A 25,413-nucleotide genomic window follows, 5' to 3' on the forward strand; every position below is an offset into this window, starting at 1 on the left:
CGGATCAGAGGGGATGGTTTTGAACTAATGATGCCCTCAGGGAGACCCTGAGGGGCAGGTCTGGGGAGAATCCGTCTTCCACAAAGGCCGGGACTGGTGAATTTCAGAGCCCTGCAGGCAGCCACCAATTCAGAGGCTGGCAGCAGGCGAGTAGTGATTCTAATTTGCAAGGCCTGTTAGGGGACAGACAACGTATCCAAGAGGGACCAACCAGTTCCTTACCTTTCCCTTGGGGGTGGGAGTAGCATCCCAGAAGGGCTGATATCTAAATGGTGCTTAGATGTATCAAATGAGGCAGGCGAGAGAAAAAAAAAAGAAGGGAGAAGGGCCTTGCAAGTGGAGAGAACAGCTTGTGCAAAGGTTGAGAAGGAAGCAGGCAGACAACGCTGAGTGCGACTGGGAGGGCTGAGCTGGAGAAGTCGGCGGAGACCAGACTTCACGGGGCCTTCCCAGGCACACCGAGGAGACTGTTGTTCTGGGGGTGATGAGGAACAAGGTCAGGTTTATATTTTAAAAGAACTCTCTGCCAATGGAGGCAGGCTTGGGGGTCAGTCATAAATAAGACCTTTTATACACTCAAAAAGAGTGAGTTTCCCAGTCCCAGAGGCATGCAAGATAATGCCACACTAATGGAGGACAAGAGATTTTGGCATCAGGCAGGCTGGAATTGCAGGGCTGGGGTTCTCAGCCAAGAGGGTGGGAGGATCCTGTTGAGAGGTGTGTGATGTTACTAATCTCACTTGGGGTGCTCACTTGGACTCACAGTGAGGAATGGGAGTGTGTGGATGAGTCAAAGACGCCTGGACCGGAAGCCTGAGTCAGGGCCCAGTGCATACCATTTCCTGCCCCTTTCAACCAAAAGTGACTCACTCATTCACGTGGTCTGCAGTATAAGTGGGGGACAGGGAGGGAAAGATCACCCGATTAATTCTGTTACTGCTCACCCCCCCCCGCTCATTGAGCACCTACTGTGTGCCAAGTTATGTATAGGAACCAAACTCTACCTCTCCGATCCTCTGGAATGAAATCTGTTGGCTGCAAAATATACCCTGATTTTATCTACTTCCGACTCCCTCCATGGCTCCTAGCCTGGTCTGGCTCCATCATCGCCCACCTGGACCCGTGCTGTCCCCTCCACCCTGATACCCCCACAGTCCATTCTCTCTGAACCAGCCATCAGGGGGCGCCTGTCGTCAACCAAGTCAGGTCTTACCTCTCTACTGTTTACAGCCCTCCAAGGCTCACACCTCCCTTGGGGTAAAAGCCCAAGTCCTCCCAGTGGCCCACAATGCTCTGCATGACCTGTCCCTGTCCCCTCTCTGTCCTCACTTCTTTCACTCTCCCTGTCACTCACTCTACTGCTCAAGCCAATGGGCCTCCTCACTGTTCCTCCAACACACCAGGTATAGTCCTGCCTCAGGACCTTTACACTGCTGGTTCCCTCTGCTTCTTTGATTTCATTAAATATCACCTCCTCAGGTGAGCCTTCCTTGATTGTTGAGCTAAAGCAGCCTCCAACTCACCTTCCACCTTCTCCCCCTGCTTTTATTTTCCTCATAAGACTAACACCAGGGTCCTCAGAAATGAATGTTCATCTGTTTATATTTGTTTTCCTCACCAGATCTAAGGTACAGGGAGCTGGGCCAAGGCCTGCCTTGGTCACTGCTGTATCCCTGTACCCAGCACAGGGCCTGGTATACAGTAGGTGCTGAATGTGTGCATGTTAGCTGACTTAACGTGTTCTTCACAGCAGCAACCCCTCAGACCCGGGGACTTTATCAACCCATTTCACACAAAGGAAGACTGAGGGGAAACTGAGGCCCAGAGAGGCACAGCCTGCAACGTGCAGATGCTCCAAGGCTGTCTATGGCCTCTGTGGGATGAATGGCAGCATGTCAGGCAGACTGGCAAACTGAGGCTCTGCATGATTGGGTCCACACTGCCTTGCAGACACTGTGTGTTGGGGGGAAGGGGGATCCTACCCAGGGAGGGGGCTCCACTTAACAAGGGGGTGAGGGGACCATTCATTCCCCTTCTACTTCCCCCCTAAAATCAGCCTCGGTATGATCAGACGAGGGGACCTGCATGGCGTGGGGTGGGGGGCGAGCAACAAGGAGAGCGACACACATTATAAAGACCCATTCACAGCCATGAAGATACTGCAGATTCTTCATCCAGGAGCTCCCGCCCCTCCCAGGCTCTGCCCTCCGGTTTTCTTCCTCCTCTGCCAAGACCCTCCCTCCAGATCCTCCCCGCTGGCACTAGCGTGTTGTTCCCAGCTCCCGCCCACTGGGAGCCCGAAGCCAATGGTAGTGCTGCCTGATGAGGTAATGCGCCCACTCCACGTTCCCATTGGCCAGTCTGGAGGCCATTCTCCGAAAGCCCTTTGGAAGGCGGAGCCCTTTGTGAATCGAGGGCTCACCCCGGGGGTGGCACCTGAGCACCTGTACCCACTCTTAACTGTAAGACCCTCCACCTGCTTCGGCCCCTCTCTGGACTCAAGCCCTAGCAGGAAAGAGCGGAGCTGGACTTAGAGAGCTCTGCCTATCACCTTCTGCTCGCAGGGCTCACAGTCCTCCCATAGGAGCCTGAAGGATGAAGACCCTTCCCCCTTTAACACTTCCCAGCAGTCAAAAGACCCCAATTTGATCTTTCAGGACAATTGCACATTTATTGAGCACCCGCTGTATGCCCTCCTGGGGCCTGACTGGGGATACAGCGGTAGTGAAATCGCACCCAGGTCCCGACCCTCCGTCCCTGCCCTCTGAGGGCTCACAGAATAATGGGGAAGAGGGACCCATCAACGGGCAGTCACCTCTCCTTCCTGCTCCTAGCCAGTGCGGTGCAGACTGGTGGTGGAAAGGGTAGGCAGCCAAGCCGGCAGGGCTGGCAGAGGGAGGGAAGGGGAGGGTGGGAGGCACTCTCCTCTTAATTACCTTGTTCACTTGTTTATTTACTGGGAGCTCCAGGGCACTGCTGGGGGCTGTTCCTTGTTCATTGCCAAATTTATTCAATAAACACTTATCGGATCCCGTCTCCAACCCTCCACCTCTAGCATTACATACTTTTCTTCCTTTCCCTCACGGAACCATTCTAATGGGCTTTAAAAAAAATTTTTAGCACCCATTCTACTGGGTGTTCCTAAGACTAAAAAAGGTTGTTTTGCAAACCTGGTCTCTTTTTTTGTAACTTCCTCTTTGGGGTGTAACTTCCATACAGCAAAGGCACAAATTTCAAATGTCGAGCCGGATGCACCTTCACCCCAGCCCAGGTTCTGGAGCCAGCACCCAGGGGGAGAACCCTGCCCAGGCTCAGGGAGGGAAGTGGAGGTGAGTCTAGCCAGTGCAAAGTCAAATACTGTCTTTATTTAACATTTTGATATTTAGTTATTCCTAGAAAAATTTTTTTCATTCTGAATTTTTTTGGCATTAATTTTGATTTTTCAAAATATTGCAATCCAATGTAATTTAGCTTGTGGCTGAGTTTTTCAGTGCTCCCTTAAATTTGGCGGCGTGCCTCCCTCCCCTGCACCCAGTTCTGGCCCTGAATAGCTCATTCTGCCAGGCAAGTCTTCCTGGGCCACCTCCCCATCAGTACCCAACCCACCACCACCTTAGGTAACTCTTTCTACTCTCCATCATCACAGTGTTGTTGGCCTATTTTTTAAACTGCTATAAATAGAATCACACAGGACATAGTCTGGAATCTGGCTTCTCTCACTCCAAGTGGTTGCATGTCTGAACGCAGTTCATTCTTCTCATTGTCTCATTCCAGGGCATGGAGGCACCGAGGCTTGTGTAGCTCATCACCGGCTCGTGGGCATTTGGGCTCTTTCCTGTGTTTGGCTGTTCTGAATAAGCTGCTACGAACATTGTCACACACGTCTTCGTGTGGACATATGCTTTCATCTCTCTAGTGCAAACACCCAGGAGGAGGATGGTTGGGTCATATGGTAGGTGTGTGTTTAACTTTTTAAGAAACTGCCAAGCAGTTCCCCAGAGGGGATGTAGCATTTTGCATTCCCACCAGCCGCAGAGGAGGCTGTAAGCACATGTTTGGGCAGTCATGTACATAGTTCTGCCTGTATTGAGGTTTAATTTAAGTATACAGTTCCAGGAGTTTTGACGAATATACACACCTGAGTAACCACTACCTCTATAGACAGCAATTCTGTCACCTCAGAAAGCTCCCTCAGGACATGTTTTTCATTTACAAAGAGAGAGCTAGAAAAGAGAGAGCAATCTCACTTGTCTTCTTGTTTTCTTCACTTTCTGTTCGCTCCGAAGTCCCATCCATGCGCCTCAAAATGAACATCTTTGCTCGTCATGACTTTGGGTGCCTATAATCTTAATTCTCCTGAGTCTTCTCCAGTCTATTTCATTATTATTTAAAAAATTTAACAAATAGCTATTGAAGACTTCCAGTGACCTGGTGACATTCCAAGCACTTTATACAAATTAAATATAAATGAAGTTATTTAATCCTCTCCACCAACAGCACCACAGATTAGGTGAGTTATCACGTCCATTTTACAGGTGGGAAAACCAAGGTACAGGAAGGCGCTCTCTCCTGGGCCTGCCCCACAGCTCCAAAGTGGGCGGAGCTGGGCTGTGATCCAGGCCCTGCAGCACCATGTGCTCCTGAGCGTGGCAGGCGCTGCCTCTCTGTGCCGGGGCAGGTGAGGCACGCAGCACACAGTGGCCACAAGCCTGCACTTCCTCACCTACAATCCCAACATCTAGAAAGCTCTAAAAATAGGCAATTTTCATCACAGTGATTCTAAAGCTCATTGAGATCAACAGTTAATGGGTTTTAGCTTTTTATACTTTATTTATCCCATTTTTATGAAGGTCGCCAGTCTGTTGCTACTGCATTTGATTGGGAGTGGGGACTGGCTGCCCCACACCCTGCTGGGGGTTGTAGAATATATGCTGGGTGCATCCTACTAGTCTCCTAAATTCTAGGACATTCTGAATTCTGAAACACACCTGGCCCCAAGGGTTTCAGATAAGCTCTGTTATCATTTACTATAATTTATTGAGCCTACTGTGTGTCACCAACTCTGCTAGTAGTGGCCGCAGAGGGCAGTGACAAAAGCAGATCCAGTCCTCAAGGGGTTCACCGCCCAGTGGGAAGAAAAAGACAGGCATGGCATCAGGCGGTTACAACACAGGGTAATCAGGGCAGGAATGAAGTAAGCACAGACCTGGTCAGGACCCAGAGGAAGCACTTAACCAAGACTGAGGCATCAGGGAGGCTTCCTGGAGGAAGTGAGACCCAAGCAAAGAACTGAAGGATAAAAAAGGGGTAGTGACGGAGGGGAAACAGAATGTTCCAGTAGCAAGTACAGCTTGTGCAAATGTCCTGAAGTGATTTGGGGACCTGAAATCTGTCCTGCGAGGCTGCAAGGTGTCCTGGGAGGGGCAAGAATGCTGATGTTCATGTTGGCCTTCCTGCCTGCCTGCCTGGCAAGAGTGCCACAAGCCTCCTCTGACCCAGAGAGCTGGGTTTGGGCTCTGCAGCCCGTGGGTATCTGGCAGGTACATCACTGGTCTCACCTGGGGTATCTGGGGAGCTTGATTCTGCAGCTATCAGGACCCGATTATGTCCTAACAGGCATGGGTAGCACTCACCCCCATCCTTAATGTTGGGACACCCCCCCAGAAGAGACCGGGGTGCAGGGGCCAGGGTTAGGAGGCTCATTCCACCCAACCACACTCCCTAGACCTTGGCAATTAGCCTGTATGAGACTGAAGACGTTTCTTTCTGTAAAAGCCTTCACTCTATGAAATCTGGCATCTTTGTGGGTCAACTGTTCATTTTCTTCTACCTCCAGGCCAGAAATCAGGGAGTCAGCAGTTCCCTTCTTCCTCTTTCTATTATTCTCTGCCTCCATGTGATGTATCAGCCAATTCTGGCACTTTTGCCTGCAAAATCTATCCCAAATCGGTCCAGTTCTCCTGTCTCCTGCATCTCCACCTGGTCCCACCCCCATCACAAGTAGTCCTGCCCCAGTGCCTTTGCACTGGCTGTTCCCTTTCCCCGAACACTCTGTCCCAGCCGTAACAACTTAATTTATTTTGTTTTTAAAAATGCATGAGTATGCCAAGAAGGCAGTGGCTGTGTCTCCTTGGTCACTGTTGTGTTCCCAGCTCCCAGCACAGTGCCTGGCACCCAATAGGTACTCAGTAAAAAATTCCTTCCACAAAGGATGACATTAGAACACAGAACTTCAGAAATAAAGCCTTGTATTTCCAAGCCCTGAAGGGGAGTGTTTGGCCATGGGCACTGATAGAGATATTAGGGAGGAAAAGGCTCCAAATTTTGGTTGCCTCCCTCTGCCTTTAATTATTCTGTTGACAAGGCTCACAATTCAGCAAGTCAAGGTGGCATTTGAGAGGGACGGTTCCCTTTAGCATAGCTGACAGCTAATTTGTGGGAAGTTTAATTACAGGCGGCATTAACTGGCAGAGCGCTGGGCAAAGAAGGCAGCCATCTGTTCCTAAAAACGTCCTCCCCTCCTGGGCCCAGCTGGGAGGCTGGGAGGAATGGGCAAGGAAGAGAACGAGGTAGGGAAGAGGTGGGGACAGGGGGAGAGGCAGGAGAGAAAACCAGGTGACGAATCAGCCTTTGTCACCACCCCCCTTTCGGATGCCTTCTAGGCTGAGACTTTGGCAGCCAGCCTCCCTGTGGCCTCCACAGTTCTGCAGCTGCCTCCACTGGCTGCTGGGAGTGGCAGTAATGGTTCCTTGGAATTTACTTCCCACAGATCCTATCATTAGGAGCAGGGGGTATGGAGCAGCAGCAGAGGAGGTGAAGAGCACACTGTCTTCAACCCGCATCAGAGAGCACTGGCACCCACCAGAAGACGTCAGGAGGAGGAACTGGGACAGAGCGAGAGATGAGGGGCGCCCTAAGCACCCTGGCCTGAGAGGAGAGGGGTGGATCACTGTGCCTCTCAATCCGTCATGGGCCCCTTCATTCCCACCATTCTTCATGGGGATGGTGTGGAGGTGACGCCAGAGCCTCCAAAGGCAGGCTGCTCAGCCTGGAGCCAGCTTTGTCCTTGCTCCGTGTTCGCTCCAGGCAAAGTCACTTAACCTCTCTGGGCCATTGTTTCCTCATCTGGAAATTGGAATTGGTTAGAAAAAGGACCTACTTTCATTTGTCTTTCTAGAATAATAGAGCCCAGGCATTTTCAGGCTGCTGAGGAGAGCTTTGTTACGAACCGGAAGTGCCATTATTTGTTACCAGTGGGGATGCGAATGGAGCCGGGAGATGGTCACAAGTGTGAGGGCCTGTGCCTTCCAGACTCTGCGTCCTTGCACACGCTGTTCCCTCCCCCTGGAAGACCCTAGCCACCCCTGCCCAGCTACTTCCATTCTCTCCTGTGGGTCTGGAGGTCGATGCCCTACCTGAGAAGCCTACCCGATCCTCCAGGCCGGGGCAAGGGCCCCTCTGACCCCTCCTGTGCCCCCCACCCCAGCCCCCGTCACCCTGACACTGCCTTGTCACTGTCCACTCCCTCCAGTAGACTGGGTGCCACACAGGCGCAGGGACTGGGTCTGTCTTGGTCCCTGCTGTGTCAAGGGTACCTAGCACAGGCTTCGACAAGGAGGGGGTCAGCACATACGGTCACGCAGACACACGTTTGGAGCTATGACCCACATGCGGGGAAGTGGGGCCAGCGGAATGCAGAATTGGAAGGCAGAGCTGTGGGGGCGACTTTCCTTGCAAGTCTCCCCAAGTGCCACGGTGAGAGTAAATATGACTGAGACATGTTGTGATCTGTTTAGGGAGGAGAAGTGGCCATTTTCCCAGAGGAAAAAGGCCGTGGGCAGCGGCCAGTTTCTCCGAGGAGAAAAAGGCCCCAGGCGCCCTCCTCCAGGGCTTTTATTAGGTTCTAATACACAGGAATACAGGGCGGCAAGGATCAAACAGTAGATAACATTTCAAAGAAATATTAGTATGAGTCAGTCTGTCAGGAAGAGTTTTAGGGTTTCTTGCTTGAACCCTTAACATATGAATGAAAGCTCTCTTAGCAGAACAGATTTCCCATGTTTATCAGGAAGTCTTCGTGATGCCAGATTTTTCCCCAGGACAAGCTCTACCAAGGCAAGGAGCTGCACCCCTCCCCAAAAGGTATTCAGGCTTAAGGGGATTAGAGCCAGGAAGCGTTTCTCACAGACAACATGGGGACTCAGGCTATGTCAAAGCTGGGGGGCGAGAGTCCATTGCTCCCTCTTTGTTGCAGCCCCCTGAGTCCTTCCATGAAGGCCTCTCAAGTGATCGAGTCTGTCTTAGGCTGCCCCCTGCTGTGAGGGGTCTTACCTGTCATTGACTTCCGACCAAGCTTTGGGGGCAGGGAGAGGAAACTGAGGCAGCATTTGCTACCAGAGACAAGCTTTGTCTCCTGCGGCTCTCATTCCAAAGGTCGTCCCTCACCCTTAGCCACAAGGGATTGAGATACAATTCCTAGAACCAGGCAGAGCGATCCACAACACAGAGCCATTTGAAAGTGGAAAGGACAGTCTCAGGTGCAGGACTGAGCTCCTCGGCACCACTAGCTCAGTCACCTTCCAGGTGTGTGGCCCTGGACAAGCCACATCGTCTTTCACAAACTGTTTCTTCCTCTGGAAAATGGGGGTATGCAAGGCGTTCATGCAGGCACCTGGCAACCCATGTGTGCTCAGCAGTCATTCTGGCGGCTGCTGTTACCCCTGAGTTCACCCCCAACATCGAGGCTAGTCACCCTCCCTCTGAGTCTCAGTTCCCCCACTTGGCCATAGTCCCCCTTGGATCACTCAGACAGGCCACTGCCTGGATGGGCAAGGAGGAAGCCTCCACAGGTGTCCACCTCAGCGGCCACCTACAGCAGCCACCAAGCAGGACCCATGGGGCTGGCACAGGCCAGCTGCACTAAGCTGGGGATCCTCGGCAGTACCCAGCTTTCCTGGAGGTTGCTGGAGAAGGGCCCAAGCCTGGCTGTTGGGGGACTGAGGAGGCTGCAATGAAGCTGCGGCCCCTTCTTAAAGGGGGAAGCTTCCGGTTTAGGGGCAAGGGCTCTATGAACACCTTTTAGACACTTACTGGATGCCAGACCAGGCTGCTGGGGCCTTTGCCCATGCTGCTCCAGTTGTCACAATGACTTTTTCTATTGATGGTGTCCATACCTGCTCCTTCTGCTCAAAGGACCCCGCCTCCAGGAAGCCTCCCAGATTCTCTGGGTTGGGTCAGGCACCTGCATTTGGGTTAACACAGGGCCCCAGCTCCTTCCGTCACAGCTCTGGTCACCCAGTATTGTAGCTGGGTTGTGGGTACGTCACTCATTTGGCTGACAAATGCTGACAGAGCGCTTAGTAGGCGTCAGACACTGTGCATGGCCATTCACACTTAAGGAACCCTGCAGGACAGGTGTGTTGGTGTGTTACTGTCTCCTATTTGCAGATGGGGAAACTGAGGCTCTGAAAGATTTCAATAGCTGAAGGAAGCCAAGTAGCCTGGGGCCAGAGCACAGTAGAGTAGTAAGAGCTGTTTTTATTCCCAGTGACAGTGAGCTCTCTCTCCCCTGGCATTTTGGTTGGGAGTTTGTCCAGGGACTCAGGATGTGCTTGCATCCCTGTGGTGCCTGCGACCTTCCAGGACTTTAAAGGTCAGGCAGTGCTGGCCACTCCAAACATCTGTTCTTTCCTTTTCCATAATAATAGAACCCCTGATTTTCAGCTAGACCGTTGGCCACTCAGAATAAAAACTACATTTCCCAGCATTCTTTCAGGAAGTGTGGCCACAGGACTAGGTTCTAGCTAATGGGTTATAAGCAGGAGTGGTGTGTGGGATTTCTGGGAAGTTTCCTTAAAGGGAAAGGATGAGCCCTCCCTCACCCCTTCTTCCTCACTGACTGGAATCAGACTGTGAGGGCTGGAGCTCAAGCAGCTGCATTGTCCCATTTGCTGAGTATGTGGAGCAACAAGATAGAAGGAGCCTGGGCTATGGACACCATGGAATCTCCCTGTGACCCCTGAACTAGCTGTTCATGCTCACAAGCAAATAAGCCTCATGTGCTCTAGTGCTCTGGTTGGTCAGCCTCCACCACACACACGAACCACGATGGAGGGCCCATCTGTGCTGTCATCAATCCAAAAAGAGAAAATCTTCCCTTAAACCACCTCAGAGGTTTTCGGCTCTAGCAAAGCACAAGGGAAAAATACTTCATTGTGTGTGTGTAAAAAAAGAAACCTCTGAACGCAAACATTCACTTGTGAACCCAGCAAGACTAGACTAAAGGATCCAAATCCCATCATCTCCCACATGCTGTGTGATCCCAAGCAAGTGTCTTGGCCTCTCTGGGCCTTGGTTGTAAAATAGAGACCTGGAAGTGTTGCTAGCAGGATTTCCTCTGAGCTAATTAAAGCCCTCCAATGGTTTCATTCAGCACCTCAGAGTAAAAACTCAATTCCTCACCAAGCTTTACAAGGCCCTGCACAACCTACCCTCACCTCTCCACTTCGCTCACTCTGCTTGTGCCACATGGGCCTCCTCACTCTTCCTGACACCCCAGGCATGGTCCTGCCCCAGGGCCTTTGCACGTGCTACGCCATCTGTTTGGAACACCATTCTTTATGCTGACCTCCTTCTCAGCATTCCAGTCCCAGATCCTTGACTCCCCTGAGCACGCTTCCCCCACGGCCAAGCAGGGGCCTCACTCACAGCCCAGAAGAACCCTTAACATGGCCCAAATCTTCCAAAGTGGGGAGGGGCGAGCTGGGGACTAAAGAAGCACTTTGTCTGCTCACCGTAAAATTAAACCACATCTGAGTCTCTCTCTGAATTCAAGTAGAAATTTACAGGAAATAATGGGGATGGAGGAACATGTTAAATGACACTACAGGGACACCCAATCGGCAAATCCCAGACCGGGGACATCACAGCAGGGTGAATGACCCAGTCGCTTCAACAAATGGAGTTCGAGGAAAAATTAAAAGAGAGAGACGGAGGCAAAATCTCCCCATTGAGAGAGTCTGGAGCCCGGCAGTCTGATTCAGACAGCCAAAGACGTGCGCACCATGAACGTCCACACTTGCAGGTGTGCCCAGATGGAATCCTTATTTGGGGCATGACTGGCGCTGGCAGGGTGGCTGTTGTTGTTTCTTAAGAGGTGTTATCTTAAAGAGCAGGGCCTCTCCCCTCAGCACCGTGGACACTGGGGCTGGTCGTTCTCTGTGGGGACGTCTGTACAGCCTGGTTGCTGCAGGGGTGCCCAACCTTTTGGCGTCTCTGGGTTACCCTGGAAGAAGAGTTGTCTTGGGCCACACATTAAATACACAAACACTAACAAAAACTGATGAGCAAAAAAAAAAAGGTTTTAAGTAAATTTACAATTTTGTGTTGGGCCGCAATCATAGCCATCCTGGGCCTCATGTGGCCCGCAGGCCGAGTCTTGGACTCCCTGTCAGGGCAGTGAGCCAATATCCCTGGCTCCCACCCACAAGAGACTAATAGCACCCCCCAGTGGTGGCTACCAGAAATGTCCCAGACGCTGCCAACTGTCCCTAGGGAAAATATCCACTCCCCAACTGAGAACTACTTTAATGACACAAGCTGAAATATCTACAAATGACATAAACATCTTGGATTTGCCTCAAAAGAGTGAGGGAGGGGGCAGTGAGTGAAAGTGGAGAAGGTACAGGGTGGCCTCCAGGCGATCACTGTTGAATCTGAGTAATGGGTACAGGCAGGGGGGTCATTATTCTATTCTGCCTCCTTTGGATGTGTGTGACATTTTCCAGTAGAAAACGTTGGAATGATGAGGGAAATTCAGCTTCGATGTGGACTTCGGTTCACTGTAAGACACCCAGCTTGCTTTCTGGGTTACAACAAACACCATGAAGGTCACTCCATGCCCACGGAGGGTGTGACCTTCGGGGAAGCTGGGTGAGGGCACGTGAGAACTCTCTAGAACCTGGGCTACTTATTTAGACCTAAAATTATTTCAAAATAAAAAGTTTATTTTAAAAAAAGGTTTAAATGAATAATGAATAAACATATCCAAAATCAGCAGCCGTGCGCCCAGGATTGGAACGGAGGCCAAATGAACACAGGGACCTTGAATGCCCCACCCCCCTGCCCAGCCCCAGCCCACATCCTCTCACTCACCTGCAGACAACAGCAGCCGGCCTTGGGCTCTGCAGGGCTTTGTCACATGGGTGGCACAAGGGGCCAGAGGTCCAGGCAGCCCTACAGTAGCCAGGGCGAAAATCTGTTTTCAAACCCATTTTATTCTCTCCAGACTAGAAACACTCATTTCTACCCTACCCACCCCGATCTTCACCAACCAGGGTCTGCAGGCCTCAGAGTGAGTCTGGGGGCCTCTCTGAGGACCCCACGGCCTCAGCCACCCCCATGGAGGCGGCACTGCAGTGGCGGTGTGGGCTGGCTCGGGCCAGCAGCTCCAGCCTCCGGGGGCGCAGCCGGGCCTGGATGGCCCAGATGGGGGGCTGGTAGCCTTGCAGGGAGGGGTCCTCATCGATGCTCTCGATGGTGGAGTCAGAGCTGTCTTCTGTGCTGGGCACTGACCGCTTGCACACGGGGCAGGAGCGCTGGGCAGCCTGGGAGAACCAGGGGTCGATGCACTTGCAGTGATAAATGTGAGAGCAGGGCAGGATCTTGAGCTGCTCGCCCTCCTCGTATTCGTCCAGGCAAATGGCGCACGTGTCATTGAGCCGCGTGAAGGTGCGGACCTGGGCCTTCCGGCAGGCCGGCGTCTTGGCCGCTGTGAGCCCGCAGGCCCACCAGGACCTCAGGCAGTTCCACAGGTGTCGCAGGACCAGGAAAGTGGATGTGAGCAGGGCCAGGGCACAGCCCAGAACCCAGGAGATGGCCAGCACGGGACGGCAGTCCAGGTTGGGGCACGGCGGGTAGTTGGGCAGCAGGAGGACGTGGGCGGACTTGTCGCAGCACACGATGAGTCGCAAGTCCTGCGCCGCGGCCTCGCCCACGAACACCGCGGGGATGGAGATCTGGCGCTGCAGGTCCTCGAAGACGTGTGCCATGCGCACAAGGTCATCAGAGAGGACGTTGTGCACGATGGCGGCCTTGAAGCCAGCCTGCTGGGCGTGTAGCACCTTCAGGTCAAATGTGCAGTCGTAGCGACGGATGAGGACGATGGCACCCAGGGAGCCATTGGCCACCGGCTGCGGCCCCTCAATGGGGTGGCACGCATTAGCCGGCTTGGCCTCCATCAGGTAGCCCCGCACACCCTCGGGGGCCAGGGGTGTCCCGAACATGGCTGGCAAATCTTCAAAGTCCACCGTGCTCAAGTTGCCATCTAGCACGGCCCGCACCAGCGCCTGTGAGGGTACCAGCAGCGCCCACAGGATCAGTGAGGCCTGGGCAGCCCCTGGGGCCAGGGCCAGCTGCTGCCGCCCCATGGCCACCCCCACTCCCCCTCTTCCTCCTGCTTTGAATTGAGCCTTGGTCGCACCAGGGATGGCAGATGGGAGGCCTTTGGGCATCTGAGGGGCCTCCCAGGGGCTGTGGCCAGGATGGAAGGGAGATGAGCTTCAAGGGGAGGCTCAGAGGCAGGCAAGCAGAACAGCTGGGACCTGGGTGGCCCTAGATGGAAATGGCTTCTGGTGGCGGGCACGTTTTCATCGTGTCTCTGAAGGCTGGTCCCAGGAGGCACTGACCTACCAGGGTGGCCTTGCTGGCAGATGACGCTGAGGCCAGGAGCCCCCAGGATTCCAGATGCCCCCGCCCTCTGTGACATCATCCAGTTACATTCTACCCCAGAGCTCCGGCTGCCTGGGCCTGTGGCCAAGACAGAGTTCCTAGGTCCCTGACCCAGGGGCCCAGGCAGCCTCTGTAAAAGGAAGCCTCAGAGCACCCACAGTTCCTCAACTTCATCAGGTCTTACTTGGGCTTGGAGCCCCGAGTGGTGTGGAGCCAGGACTTACACGGTCTATGAGCATCATCTCCTTGTGCCTCTCAGTGACCCAACAAGGGAAGTGCCAATATTACCTCCTTTCGAGATTCCTTGGAGGACCCAGAATTTTTCAGGGCACCCTATCCCTGTGAGGTCAGTTCTTAAAACCCAAATCCTCTCTCTCCCCCTCACTCACTCTGCTGCAGCCATACAAGCCACCTTGCTGTTCCTACAACATGCCTAGCATGGTCCTGCCCCAGGGCCTTTGCACAGGCTACTTTCTGTATCTATAGTGACCTTTCTCCCTATGGCTGGCTATTTCTCATGACTCAGGTCCAAGTTCACATGTACTTAGAGTCTAACTGGGCTTGGTCTGAGGGCCTGGAGAGTGCCAAGGGCGGGGTGGGGCTGGCAGGGGTGGGGGGCCCAAGTTCTCACTGCCTGGTAGGTCTCCTGCACAAGCTTTATTCTCTCACTTTAGAGGTTGCTCTGCAGCTGAGTCTCTAACTGTCCCCCATTCCTCTCAGAACTCTGGGCATCAGCCTTACATCCTCACCACTTTTCATACTCAAAGTATCCCACCCTGGATCCATCTCCTACCCAGATGGGCTGCCTGCTCACGGCTGGATTCCTGGCTCAGCCATTGACCAGCTGTGTAGCATCAGGTAAGCACACAACCCCTCTGGGCCCCAGCTCCCAGCACCGTAAAGTGGGTGCAGTGCTAAGGCGCTGACCCAGCAGCACCGGTTGGTGGGAGAATTAAATGAGATAACACACGACTGCTGCCCTCCCAGAACAGACCCACCTCCAGCTTACAGCCCCTCCAGTTCTTCGGTTCGTTGTACTTCATTGAGGCAGATGCAGGAAGTGAAAACACGCTTGTCCCAGGACCTGCATCTGAGGGAGGCCGGCCAAAGGCCGGACTTACCACGGGGAGACTGGAGGGTGAGAGAGGATAAATTTGGTGTAAGGGGGCACAACAGCCCAGATAGTTAATACCCCTGACCCACAATGACTGGTGGGAAAAGACCAATACCCAGTCTGTGTTGCTCCTCAAATGAGGTAACTCTGGGGTGCAAGTCCCTCACCTCCTCCTAGAGGCCCCCATGGACTGAGCTCCAGCTGTCCACCCCCGAAACCTACCTGACGATGCTTCCTTCACCGGCTGCCTCCCCCTTCCCATCTCCCTTTCCCCACTTCCCTCCCAGAGTTTCCTGAGTTCACTTCCAGAATAAAGAGTTTGCCCTCAAACCCTTGGCTCAGTGTCTGAATCTGGGAACGCGAATCAAGGTGCTGTCTGAGAACACAGGCTTGCCCGGGAGAGCGGAAGAGGGTCAGAGAGACCCGGGTCCTAAAACCGCCATTTGAGCCCTTCGTTCTGGCTGAGCCCGAGGCCAGACGCCCCCGAGCCCCTGTGTACAAATGCATCCCTTTTTCTGCCTAAGAAAGGGTTCCTATCCCCACACCACTGATCCTCCAGGGATCAGGGAGCCTTCCAGAACCTCACAGAAAAGACGCTGACACAATTACAAGTTTTTCTTTTTCTGCTCTACACCCATCTCTCTCCGAACGTTGCTAGCATTACCTCCTTCAGTAACGCCGAGAGGGAGCATCCCCGGGATGTCTGCGTCCTGCGACCCTTAGACACAAAACGCGTAGCAGGTGGGTGACGGGACGTGTCTTGTCTTCACTCCAATTTCCCCAGAAGTCAGTCACATCTCCTTCCTTCCTCAAGTGCACCTCCTGCTAACCTGAATGACACGCTTGCCTATTCACGGGTGGGTATGCGGCACCCACACCCCCAGCACTGAGTGTGAGGACCAGTCTTGCCACAGGTGCTGGAGCACGAGGAACGGGAGGTCCACAAGGGGTCTGTAATCCACGGCCAGTGGATTGGCCTCTGTCTGTCTGTCTGTCCTCTCCACGCGTCTCTACTTCTGTCTCTTGATGAATCTCCGACACGGTCCCTCCCCAGGCCTCTTTCCCTGTCTCTGTCAGTGTCTCTGTCTTCCCCTCTTTTGTTTCCGTCTGTTCCCGCCTCTCTCTCCAAGTTTGTTTCAGTCTTTCGATGCCCCTGTCTCTGCATCTCTGTCTCCATCTGACCCCTGTCCAATGCCACGGCTAAGAGGCGGCGAGACCGGCTCCTCAAACCGCCTGCTCCGCTGTCTGTGTGCCAGCCTGGTCCCCATGGGGGCAGGCGTCAAGCTGCAAATTAACAGTCAGACTGCTTCATTTGTCTTCCCATCTTCCCTGCTCCAAGTGACACTGGAGGAAAGAAACGCTTCCACGGTGTCCCCGGAAAGGAATTGCAGGGACACACGCAAAGGAAGATTTTAAGCGATAGTGGCAAGATTTATTAGCGCACCAATGCCCCTAAAAAGGCGGCCGCACTTGACGAGGGTCTTCCCCGGTGGCCCCAGCAACCGCAGCTGGCTGACGTCGTCCGCCCGCCCCTGGGCACCCCACGTACACCATGCCCAGTGCCTCCTCCACGACCAGGTGGGTTAGTCTCGTCCTGCTGCAAGAGAAGCCCAGCTTCTGCGGCTGTCAGCCGTCGTCTCTGCCCACCAGGACCAGGAGGGCCAGGGCCCGGAGCTGCGGTGCCATGGCCCCGCCACCCAAGGCGCTGGTAGCCCAGCACAGTGGCCTGGCTGCGCGACGGCCAGCATGGATGCCAGGAAGAGGCTGGGGCCTTTGCTAAGCTTGTCTAGAATTCCTTGGGCTTGAGAGAGAGCAGACTTTCTTTCAAACAATCCAGTCTTTTTCCTGGCTTTTCCTGGGCTGTGTCTTTATTCTAGCTGGTCTTTTTGTTCAGCTATTCTCAGGTCTGTCTCTTCCCCCACATTTTAAATTTTATTTATTTACTTTTAGACAGAGGGGAAGGGAAGGGAAGGGAAGAGGAAAGAAAGGAAGAGAAACATCAATGTATTATTGCACTTGTGTACCCCCTACTGGGGACCTGGCCTGCAACCCAGGCATGTGCCCTGACTAGGAATTGAACCTGAGACTCTCTGGTTCAAAGGCTTGTGCTCAATCCACTGAGCTACACCCGCCAGGGTTTCCTCCCCTTTACAGCCACCATCTTGACTGCTTCTGTGCCTGCACTCAGTGGAAGGACATCCCTCTGTACTGTCTTCTCTCTCCCCCCTTAAAAAGGGGTGGACCCCCGGGGTGACTGTAAATCTTAATCAGACTTAATCAGCTATCTGCTTCTGATTGGTGTGCTCCCTCCCTTTCAGTTAACATCTAACTAACTGCAGACTATAACAGAGGCCCCGGTTTTTACGTGGGAATAATTAAACTTACAGAGGTGGAAACAGTGCTGGAGAGAGGGCTCTGTCTACGCAGGACAAAGCGCCAGCTGCCGGGTCGTTGGCGGTGGCCCACACAACACCCCTGGCCTTACAGAGGTTACGTTTTAGCTGAGAGAAGGGGAGATGGCCAATAAACAAACTGGACTAATGAAGGAACCAACCACCACCAAATGGAATAACGGCCGCGTGTGAAGTGCTGTGAGGGAAATTAAGCAGGCGTTGGGACAGAGAGGGGCCACCTTCCCTGGGGCGCTCAAGGGAGGTCTCCCCAGGGCAGGAGCATTGGAAGGGAAGCCTGAAATGGGGGAAGGCCTGCCCGTCCAGAACATGACTCATTCTTGGGGTGCCACCTGGGCACTTGGGGTTCATTGACTGATTTCATTTCATTTCTTTGTTCATCAAATAGTTCTTAAGCACCTACTTCGTGCCAGGCTCTGGGCTGGGCACTGGGGACCCAGAAGTGACAAGGAGGAGGAAGGTAAAGAGGAGGAGGAGGTAGAGGAGGGGGAGGGGCAGGGGGAGAGGGTGCAGGAAGAGAACAGGAGGGGGAGTCAGAAGGAGGAGGAGGAGGAGACGAGGAACAGGAGCTGGAGAAGAAGGGGGGGAGAGAAGGAGGGGAAGAGGAGGGTGAAGAAGAAGAAAGTCTGAGACGAGACAATGGCTGGAACGCAGGGTGATGTGAACTTCCCTGTGAACACAGGGAAGTCCCCCGACAGGGTCTGGCGTTTGGCATTTACGTGGAGATGGGAAAGGGTGGAGAGGAGTGAGCAGGAGACAGGGTGGAGGATGGTGCGACCACCTGTGTCCAGTACATCTGAGGAAGGGCAGGAGGACGCTATGGCTGCGTGGATGGCAGGGAATGAAGAGGTAACCAGCTGGATGGTGGGGTCTTGTGGACCACGATAAACAGTCTGCATTTTATTGTAAGTGCAACACCGCGCCTGGCTGGTCTGGGTTCCCTGCAGGCAGCCCGAAGACAAGACGGGGATTTGGGTACAACCTGTGGGCGGTTATCTCAGGAGGGAGTGGGGAAGGGAGAAGGGGAAGGGGAGGAGCCAACACAGGATGCCCCAGGGAGCAGGTAACCATGGTGGGCAGATGGGCTCACCCCCGTGGGGACCTCTAGGAGACGATCTAGGGCGTGCCCTTCAGAGATGCCTGCTCGAGGGACTCGGGGGCTGGAGTATCTATGCACCAGCGCCTGGCAGCCATTGGCTGGGAGTGGCATCCATTCTGTGACACGTGTAGTCTGGGCTGGGGCAGAGAGGCTGGGGCGCCAGCACAGGGAACCCGGCGGGCCCCAGGACATGCGTGGCCACTGACAGCACCTGCCACAGAGCCTCCGGAGCTGACCGCCCCAGGTGGCTGCCACCAGCTGTACGTAGTTGTTGAAATGCATTAAAAATAATTGTTAAAAAATTCAGTTCCTCACTCACACTTGCCACATTTCCAGGGCTCCATAGGCAGATGGGAGCGACCATGTTGGGTGGCAGAGGGTCTGAAACATTCCCGCCAGGACAGGAAGTTCTGTTGCACTGGAGAGCATCCAACACGATCTGATCGTGGCACTAGGAAAATCCCTCTGGCTACCAGGAAAAGCAGCTCCAGTCAGGGCTGAGGCCAAAGCCAGGAGCCCAGGGAGGAGACAGGGACAAATGTCCAGGCTGGAGGTGACGGAGGCTCAGACTGGTGCCGTAGCCGCAGGGGTGGAGCAGAGCTGTTTGGAAGTAGCATTGCCCAGGGGTCCTGACCATTTTGGGGGTGAGATCCGGACTCTGCTGTGAGTGGCAGGTGGCGGTGAGATGGCTGTCCCCAGGTGGAGGCCCGGGAGGAAAAGCCGATTCACGGGCAGAGACTGATCTTTACGTGGGCTGCGCTGGGCCTGAGGGGTCAGGGATAAATCGAAGGGACACCCACTTGGCAGCTGGGCCCTGATGGCAGGGGCCTGGGCAGGTGCAGGGATCTGAACCCGTGGGGTGTCGGGCCGCTGGCCCAGCTGGCAACCGCGGCGCTGCGAGGTGAGGCGTCGGGCGGAAGCGGAGCCGCATTCCCGGCTCAAGGCACAGCTTGCCTAGATGCTAACAAGTTTTGCCTCCAAATGGTGGCGGGGTGTGCGCGTGTATATGTGTGTGTTTAATTCTGGAATGAATTTAATTCTAATTCCGCCGACTTTGGGGATGGGAAACAGCTGTCTTAATGAGTTAAACAGTGGGTTTAAAATAGCGAGCATCTGTTCGCAGTCTGAGCCAGCACCCGCGGAGGCCACTCTGAGGCTCGGGGCTCTCAGCTGGGGGGAGGGGGGAGCCTGGTTCCAGCTCTGGGAATGGAAAAGAGCACAGGGCTGGCAGGTCCGAAGTGCAGGTCAGAGCCAGCCAGGTCATTGGGCAAGCTGCGTCTCCCCTGGGGCTTCTGCTGCTTCATCTGTAAAAATAGGGCTGCTTCCCCAGTGAAGCTGTGCCCTGTGCCAGGGCGGGAAGATAGCAGTGGGTGGGTCGCTGTGGTGGCGACAGGATGTCAGCGTACACCCGGACCCTCAGTTGCTTCCTGTCTGTGTAGCCTGAATTACTCCGTGCCTCAGTTTCCTCATCTGTAAACAGAGCTAACGATAGTGCCCGCCCCACAAAGTTGTAAAGAGTGTAGGCGAGTTCACACTTGGGAGGTGTTGGGGCACAGAGTGGTGCTGGCAGACAGCGAGCCCTAAGGCAATGTTCATGGATCTTTTAAAAAGTAAATAAATACAGAACAGAATCATAAAGAGCAAGAAGGGCTGGAGAGAAGAGACCAGTGGACCTGATTTAAATGGGGAAATCAGGGAGGCTTCCCTGAGGAGGTGACCTTTGAGCTGAGACCTGAAGGAGGCAGAGGAGCCCATCTTGTGCAAAGTGAGTGTTGAGCCCTTCAGTCAGTGGGGACAGCAGGGACAAAGGCTCTGTGGCAGGACCATATTCAGGTATTTCACAGATGGCAAAGAGGCAGTGAGGCTGGAACAAGAGTAGGGCCATAATTCTAATTAGTCTCTAGGCTGCATTATGGAATTGAAGCTAAAGGCACACTCGAGAGCCACTGTGGGTTTCAGGTGGGGGAGGAGTGAGAGCTGGTTGCAGCCAGACTCACAGCTCACACCTTGATTTCTGAGTGCATTTATTGAACACCTACTGGGCCCCAGGCTCTCGGGGATGATACCGTACAGAGTCAGAACTGGTCCTGACCAACTTGGGAAGCAGAAAGAGGTGAGCATGTCTACATGCTTCCATCCCACCGGTGCCCCGAGCTGGGCAGCCCATGGGCGGTGCTCTGGGCGCAGACAGCCCTGGGTCCGAGCACCAGCTCTTCCCAGCCACACGGCCTGTCCTCAGTCTCCCCTTCTTGTCACTGAGGGGTTTCACGGATGGGACTAGGTGATCCACATCCAGTGCTTTGCAGGCATGGTCACCGCTTTCCAAATGCTCCCTCATGTCTTAAAAAGTGGAACTCACACCACACGCAGCCCAGCAATTCCACTCTGGGGGATCCGCTCAAGAGAAACGAGAGCATGTGCCCACACAGAGGCTGGTCCCCACGGGCTCAGAGCAGCTCTCGCCCTGACAGCCCCAAGCCGGAAGCCCACAGGTGCACAGGTACACACACAGCAGTCCACGAAAACCACGGCAGCTTCCTCTGCCATAAAAAGGAGCAAAGTTTAGAGAAATGCAACAATGCAGATGAACCCCCAAGTCGCCCCACCGAGCCAAAGGAGCCAGACACAAAGGAGGGCACACCAGGTGTACCTGGACATGCATGAGTTCAAGGCGACCAAAGCGGATCAAGCGGCGGTTCTTACAAAGCAAGTTCCCCGAGGGAACTTTCGGGGGCGATGGGCGGACTCGCCATCCTGGTGGTCTTACAGGTGTGCGTGTGCACACCTTAGACACAGGGGCGGGAAAGTGGGCTTACAGGTGTGAGGGCGGTTGTGAGTATCATTTATTCACCAATTATTCTATTATTTATTTGTGTTATTTATCTTCCTATTATTGCTATTATTTTGTGTCCTTATGATTTATCTTTGAGGTAGCGATGGCTGGCAACTTAACTTACTTTTGCCCACCCCTGTATTTGCATTCTATTATGTGCCAGCTATATCTCAATAAAGCTAAAAAGACAAAATGAAATAACCAAGACAAAAAAAGTCACTTAGCCCAGTGCCCAGGGGACAGCAGGCACCAGTGGGTCGGGGACTTAATGGCCATCACGGGGGTGGGGGACAAGCAGGGCCGGACAGGGGAATTAAGAAGAAGCTTCCTAAAGCCAGACACCGGCACCACCAGCTGCCTCCCTGATTCTCCTTTTCTACGCCCTCCGCCCTCCGCCCGCCCCCTCCTGGGAAAGGAGACTGGTCACAGAAAGTCATTTCTTAACGTCTGCTCTCCACCAACAAGACACAAGATTAATCACAGCCATAAACACATGGGGCGCCACCTAAATATTTCATAGATCTGTGCGTGCGCTCGCACACGCGCGCACACACTCACATGCAGCCGGTGGGCTGGCTTGCTCGTTTTTTTAATGTTTTGCTTGTCTTTAAAGGAGGCTGCAGGTGGACCAATGGCGGGATGCCCTCCCCTCCTCTCCTGCATTTTTCCCATTCCCTCCTCTGCCAGAGGGACCTCAAGGAGAAGGGGGGTGGAGTTGGGGGGAGCCTTTGGCCCCAGGTTCAAGGGAGGAAGGAGGCAGCTGTGCCGGGAAGACCTAGGACGTAGCAAGGGGTCTGGAAAAGTGGCCAAGAGCCTCCCCTTTCCCGAGGCTCAATCAACACTCATTTATTTGTTTGACAAACGTTTCCTGGGGCTGTAGAGAATAGCAGTCTAGAGAACATACTTGGGATGAGAGAGACTTGGGTCCAATTCAGCCTCCACAGCTCCTTGGCGGTATGACCTCAGGTCCCCGTCTGCCATATGGGGATAACAATAGTATCCTATGTCACTGAGCTGCTGTCCGAGGCCTAAGTTAGAGCTAAAATCCTGATAAAGTTCTCAGTGTGGGCCAAGTATACAGTAGGTGCCCAATCCATGTAGCTCTCATGACAGGGGTGTTCCTACAGTTTGCTGAGCTCTGGGCCCTGCCACAGGAGCTGCACATGGAGCAGTGAAGGAGACAGAGGGTCGCCTGCCCCATGCCCAGACCTTATCTCCCCTTTCGCCCTTGCACTTCACATCAAGGGGTTCAAAGTCACAGAAGGTGTGTCAGGGACTTATGTAGGATATGGCCAAAGGAATGCAGAGATGCCTCAATGATCTCAGTCCTCCTTTTTTGATTATGGGGAAACTGAGGCACAGGGAGGGAGGGAGGGAGAGGGCTCCCAGGCCTCCACCTCTGAGCCCAGCCCCGAGTCCCAAGAGGAACCTGAGATATTCCCAGTCACATCCCCACCTGGCTCTGCAGCTGTGGGAGCCACCTGCCTGCGATTTACCAAATGTGACAGTGTCTTGGCTCTGTGGTATAGCCTGAGCCAGTGGCATCTGCAGGGCTGTCTCCCACTCCAGGTCTCAGTGACAGACCACAGAAGCGAGACTCAGGTGCTTGCTGGGTGCCGGAGCCCAGCTGGCCTAGAGCTTCAGCAGACTTGGGGCCAGCCCCAAGAAGAGATAGATTATGGCCCCATTATACAGATGTGGAAACTGAGGCACCAGGACGGGACACAAGCCACTCCAGGTCACACAGATACTCATCTGAGTTCGTCCTCTTGCTAGAGGGCCCTGGGTTGGGGCTGCAGACAAGCAGTGACAGAGACGAACCCAGGCTCTGACCTCTCAGGGCTCATGTCCGGGGGGAGATTGGGTAACAAGCAACAAACACTATAAATAGTTGTATAGTATGTTGGGTAATAAATTTTTATTAATAAATTAGAAATGTGGGGAGGCCTTACTGAGCAGATGACATCTGAACAGACGCCTGGAGGAGATGAGGGAGGTTGCTATGTATCCAGAGAAAAGGTGGTCCAAGCAGAGGGAATAGCCCGTGCAAAGGCCCTGGAGCAGGACCATGTCCAGCATGATGGAGGAACAGTGAGGGGGTCTATGTGCCTAGAGCAGAGTGAGTGAGAGAGAGAGGGAGGGGTGAGAGCTGGGAGGGGACAGGACAAGTCACCCAGGCCATTGTGGGCAGTGGGTAGGACTTGGGTTTTTACCAGGAGAGAGGTGAGAGAGCCCTGAAGAGCTGTGGGCAGAGGAGGGACCTTACCTGACTCAGGGGTTCACAGGTTCCCTCTGGTGGTTGCTATGGAAAGCACATGCCATGGGAGGTGAGGACAGGGGCCAGGATGGGCAGTTATATTGTAGTCAGTGACAGTGGAGGGGGTGGGGTGGACTGAGCACAGGTGGTCTGGGAAGGCATTTCTGAAGAGACCACTGAGAAGCAGCTGTGATGAAACCTAGGGTTAGAAAGGGTGTTTCAGGCAGAGGGTACAGCCTATGCAAAGGTCCTGAGGCAGGAACAAACCTAGGCTGTGTGAAGAACAGCTTGGAGATGGAGTGAGATGGGGAGGTGGGTGTAGAAGAAGGATGCAGCTTCTGGACCCACAGAGCCCTGTGGGCAGCAGGGAAGAGTTTTAGTTTGCGTTTTAATCTAAGGCAGTGGGGAGCCACGGCAAAGCTTCAAGCAGGGGAGGGACACAGGAGGATGGATGGTATAGTAGGCAAAAGAATGTCACCCCAAAATGTTCTCATCCTAATCCTGGAACCTGTGGATAAGGTACCTTACATGGTGTAATGGGAGGAATACTATCCCCCCAAATTCATGACCACCCGGAACCCCAGAATGTGACCTTATTTGGAAATAAGGTCTTTGCAGGGGCAATTAGTGAAGGATTGCATACAAAATCATCCTGAACCTGGGGTGGGCCCCACAGTCAACGTCTGGTGCCTGCGTGAGGAGAGGACACGAGACAGAGGGGAAGACGGCGTGAAGACGGAGAGGTTGGCGTCTCGCCGCCACAGGCTGAGGAGCGCCTGGGCCGCCAGATGCTGGTCGTTAAGTACAGGTCATGAGGACACGAAACACAGAGTTTGTAAAACTACTGTAATTATCGTAACTTTTTCCATACAAACAACTGTAAACCTACTTTTGCTCACCCCTGTATATTTAACCACAATAAGAAATACTTTCATTCCTGGCTGGTGTGACTCAGTGGATTGACCACGCCAGCCTGCGAACCGATTCCACAGTAATGTCGTTTTCCTCTTTCTCCCTCCCTTCCTCTCTCTGGAAATAAGAAATAAATAAAATCTTTAAGAAATACTTTTACATTTTGCGAAGTAATATTTGGGGGTCCTGAGGTTTCTTTCGAGGTGAAAATGTTGTGGAACTAGAGAACAGTGCTACAACATTGGGAACCTCCTACAGGCACAGAATTGGTTAATTTTGTGACTTTCACCTCAATAAAACAAGTAATCATAAAATAAAAATAAATCTTCTTGCCTTGGGTGACTCACACTGATGAAGATGCTTCCAGAACTTTCTGCTCCCACATCATTGTTCTGCAGCTTCCATCTGCCCCGGTCCCTGTACCTGCCACACTGCGCAGCCTCCACTCAGGTAGCTCACCTTGTCCTTTATCTTGGCTGTGAAGTTTTCCTTTACGCAGAGAGCAGGGAGTGTGCGCCCCCTGGTGGCTAGATTCTGGTAGTTTCCAGTTGTTGGTGCTTCAGTACCAAAACAAAGGTAATTGGATGTCTCTCTCTAGCTCTAGAATGGGCATAGAGGCTGTTTGGTTTATTTTGAGTTTTGATGGATGCTGCTGACACCGCCCTCTATCTTCACGTGTGTGAGGGTGCTTGTTTGGAGTGCCCCTCCCAGGGTTTTTTAGTGTCCCAGGAATAAAAGCCCCAGTCCTCCTCTCGGCCCCTAAGGCCCTGCACAACCTGTCCCCATCCCCTCCCTGCCCTTCCCTCCTTCCTCCCTCTCTACCCCTCACTCACTCTGCCTCGGGCACATGGGCCTCCTGTTTCTCGAACACAGCATGCACGGTCCTGCCCAAGAACCCTGGTGGAGAGTGTCTCTGCCTGGACTGTTCCCCCCAACTACCCCCTTCTCCAAGGGGGGCTCAAACCACAGCTCCCATGTCATTTACTCACTGAGGAGAGAGAGAGGTGAGGATGTCTGAGAGAGAACACAAGAGACTATCTAATGGGAGAAGCCAGGCAA

At 53.6% G+C, this 25,413-nt stretch overlaps 1 protein-coding gene across 1 annotated transcript; it reads right to left on the reverse strand.

The window, feature by feature from the left end:
- Positions 1-12,347: 12,347 nt before the first annotated feature.
- ZNRF4 (zinc and ring finger 4) lies at positions 12,348-13,765 on the reverse strand. Its single transcript, XM_037165157.2, is given in 2 exon segments — positions 12,348-13,439; positions 13,442-13,765. Coding segments are annotated over 2 exon segments (1,416 nt in total).
- Positions 13,766-25,413: the final 11,648 nt, after the last annotated feature.

This window comes from Artibeus jamaicensis, unplaced genomic scaffold (genome assembly GCF_021234435.1).
Source record: "Artibeus jamaicensis isolate MK-2021 breed Jamaican fruit bat unplaced genomic scaffold, CSHL_Jam_final scaffold_537, whole genome shotgun sequence".
Lineage (NCBI taxonomy): Eukaryota > Metazoa > Chordata > Mammalia > Chiroptera > Phyllostomidae > Artibeus > Artibeus jamaicensis.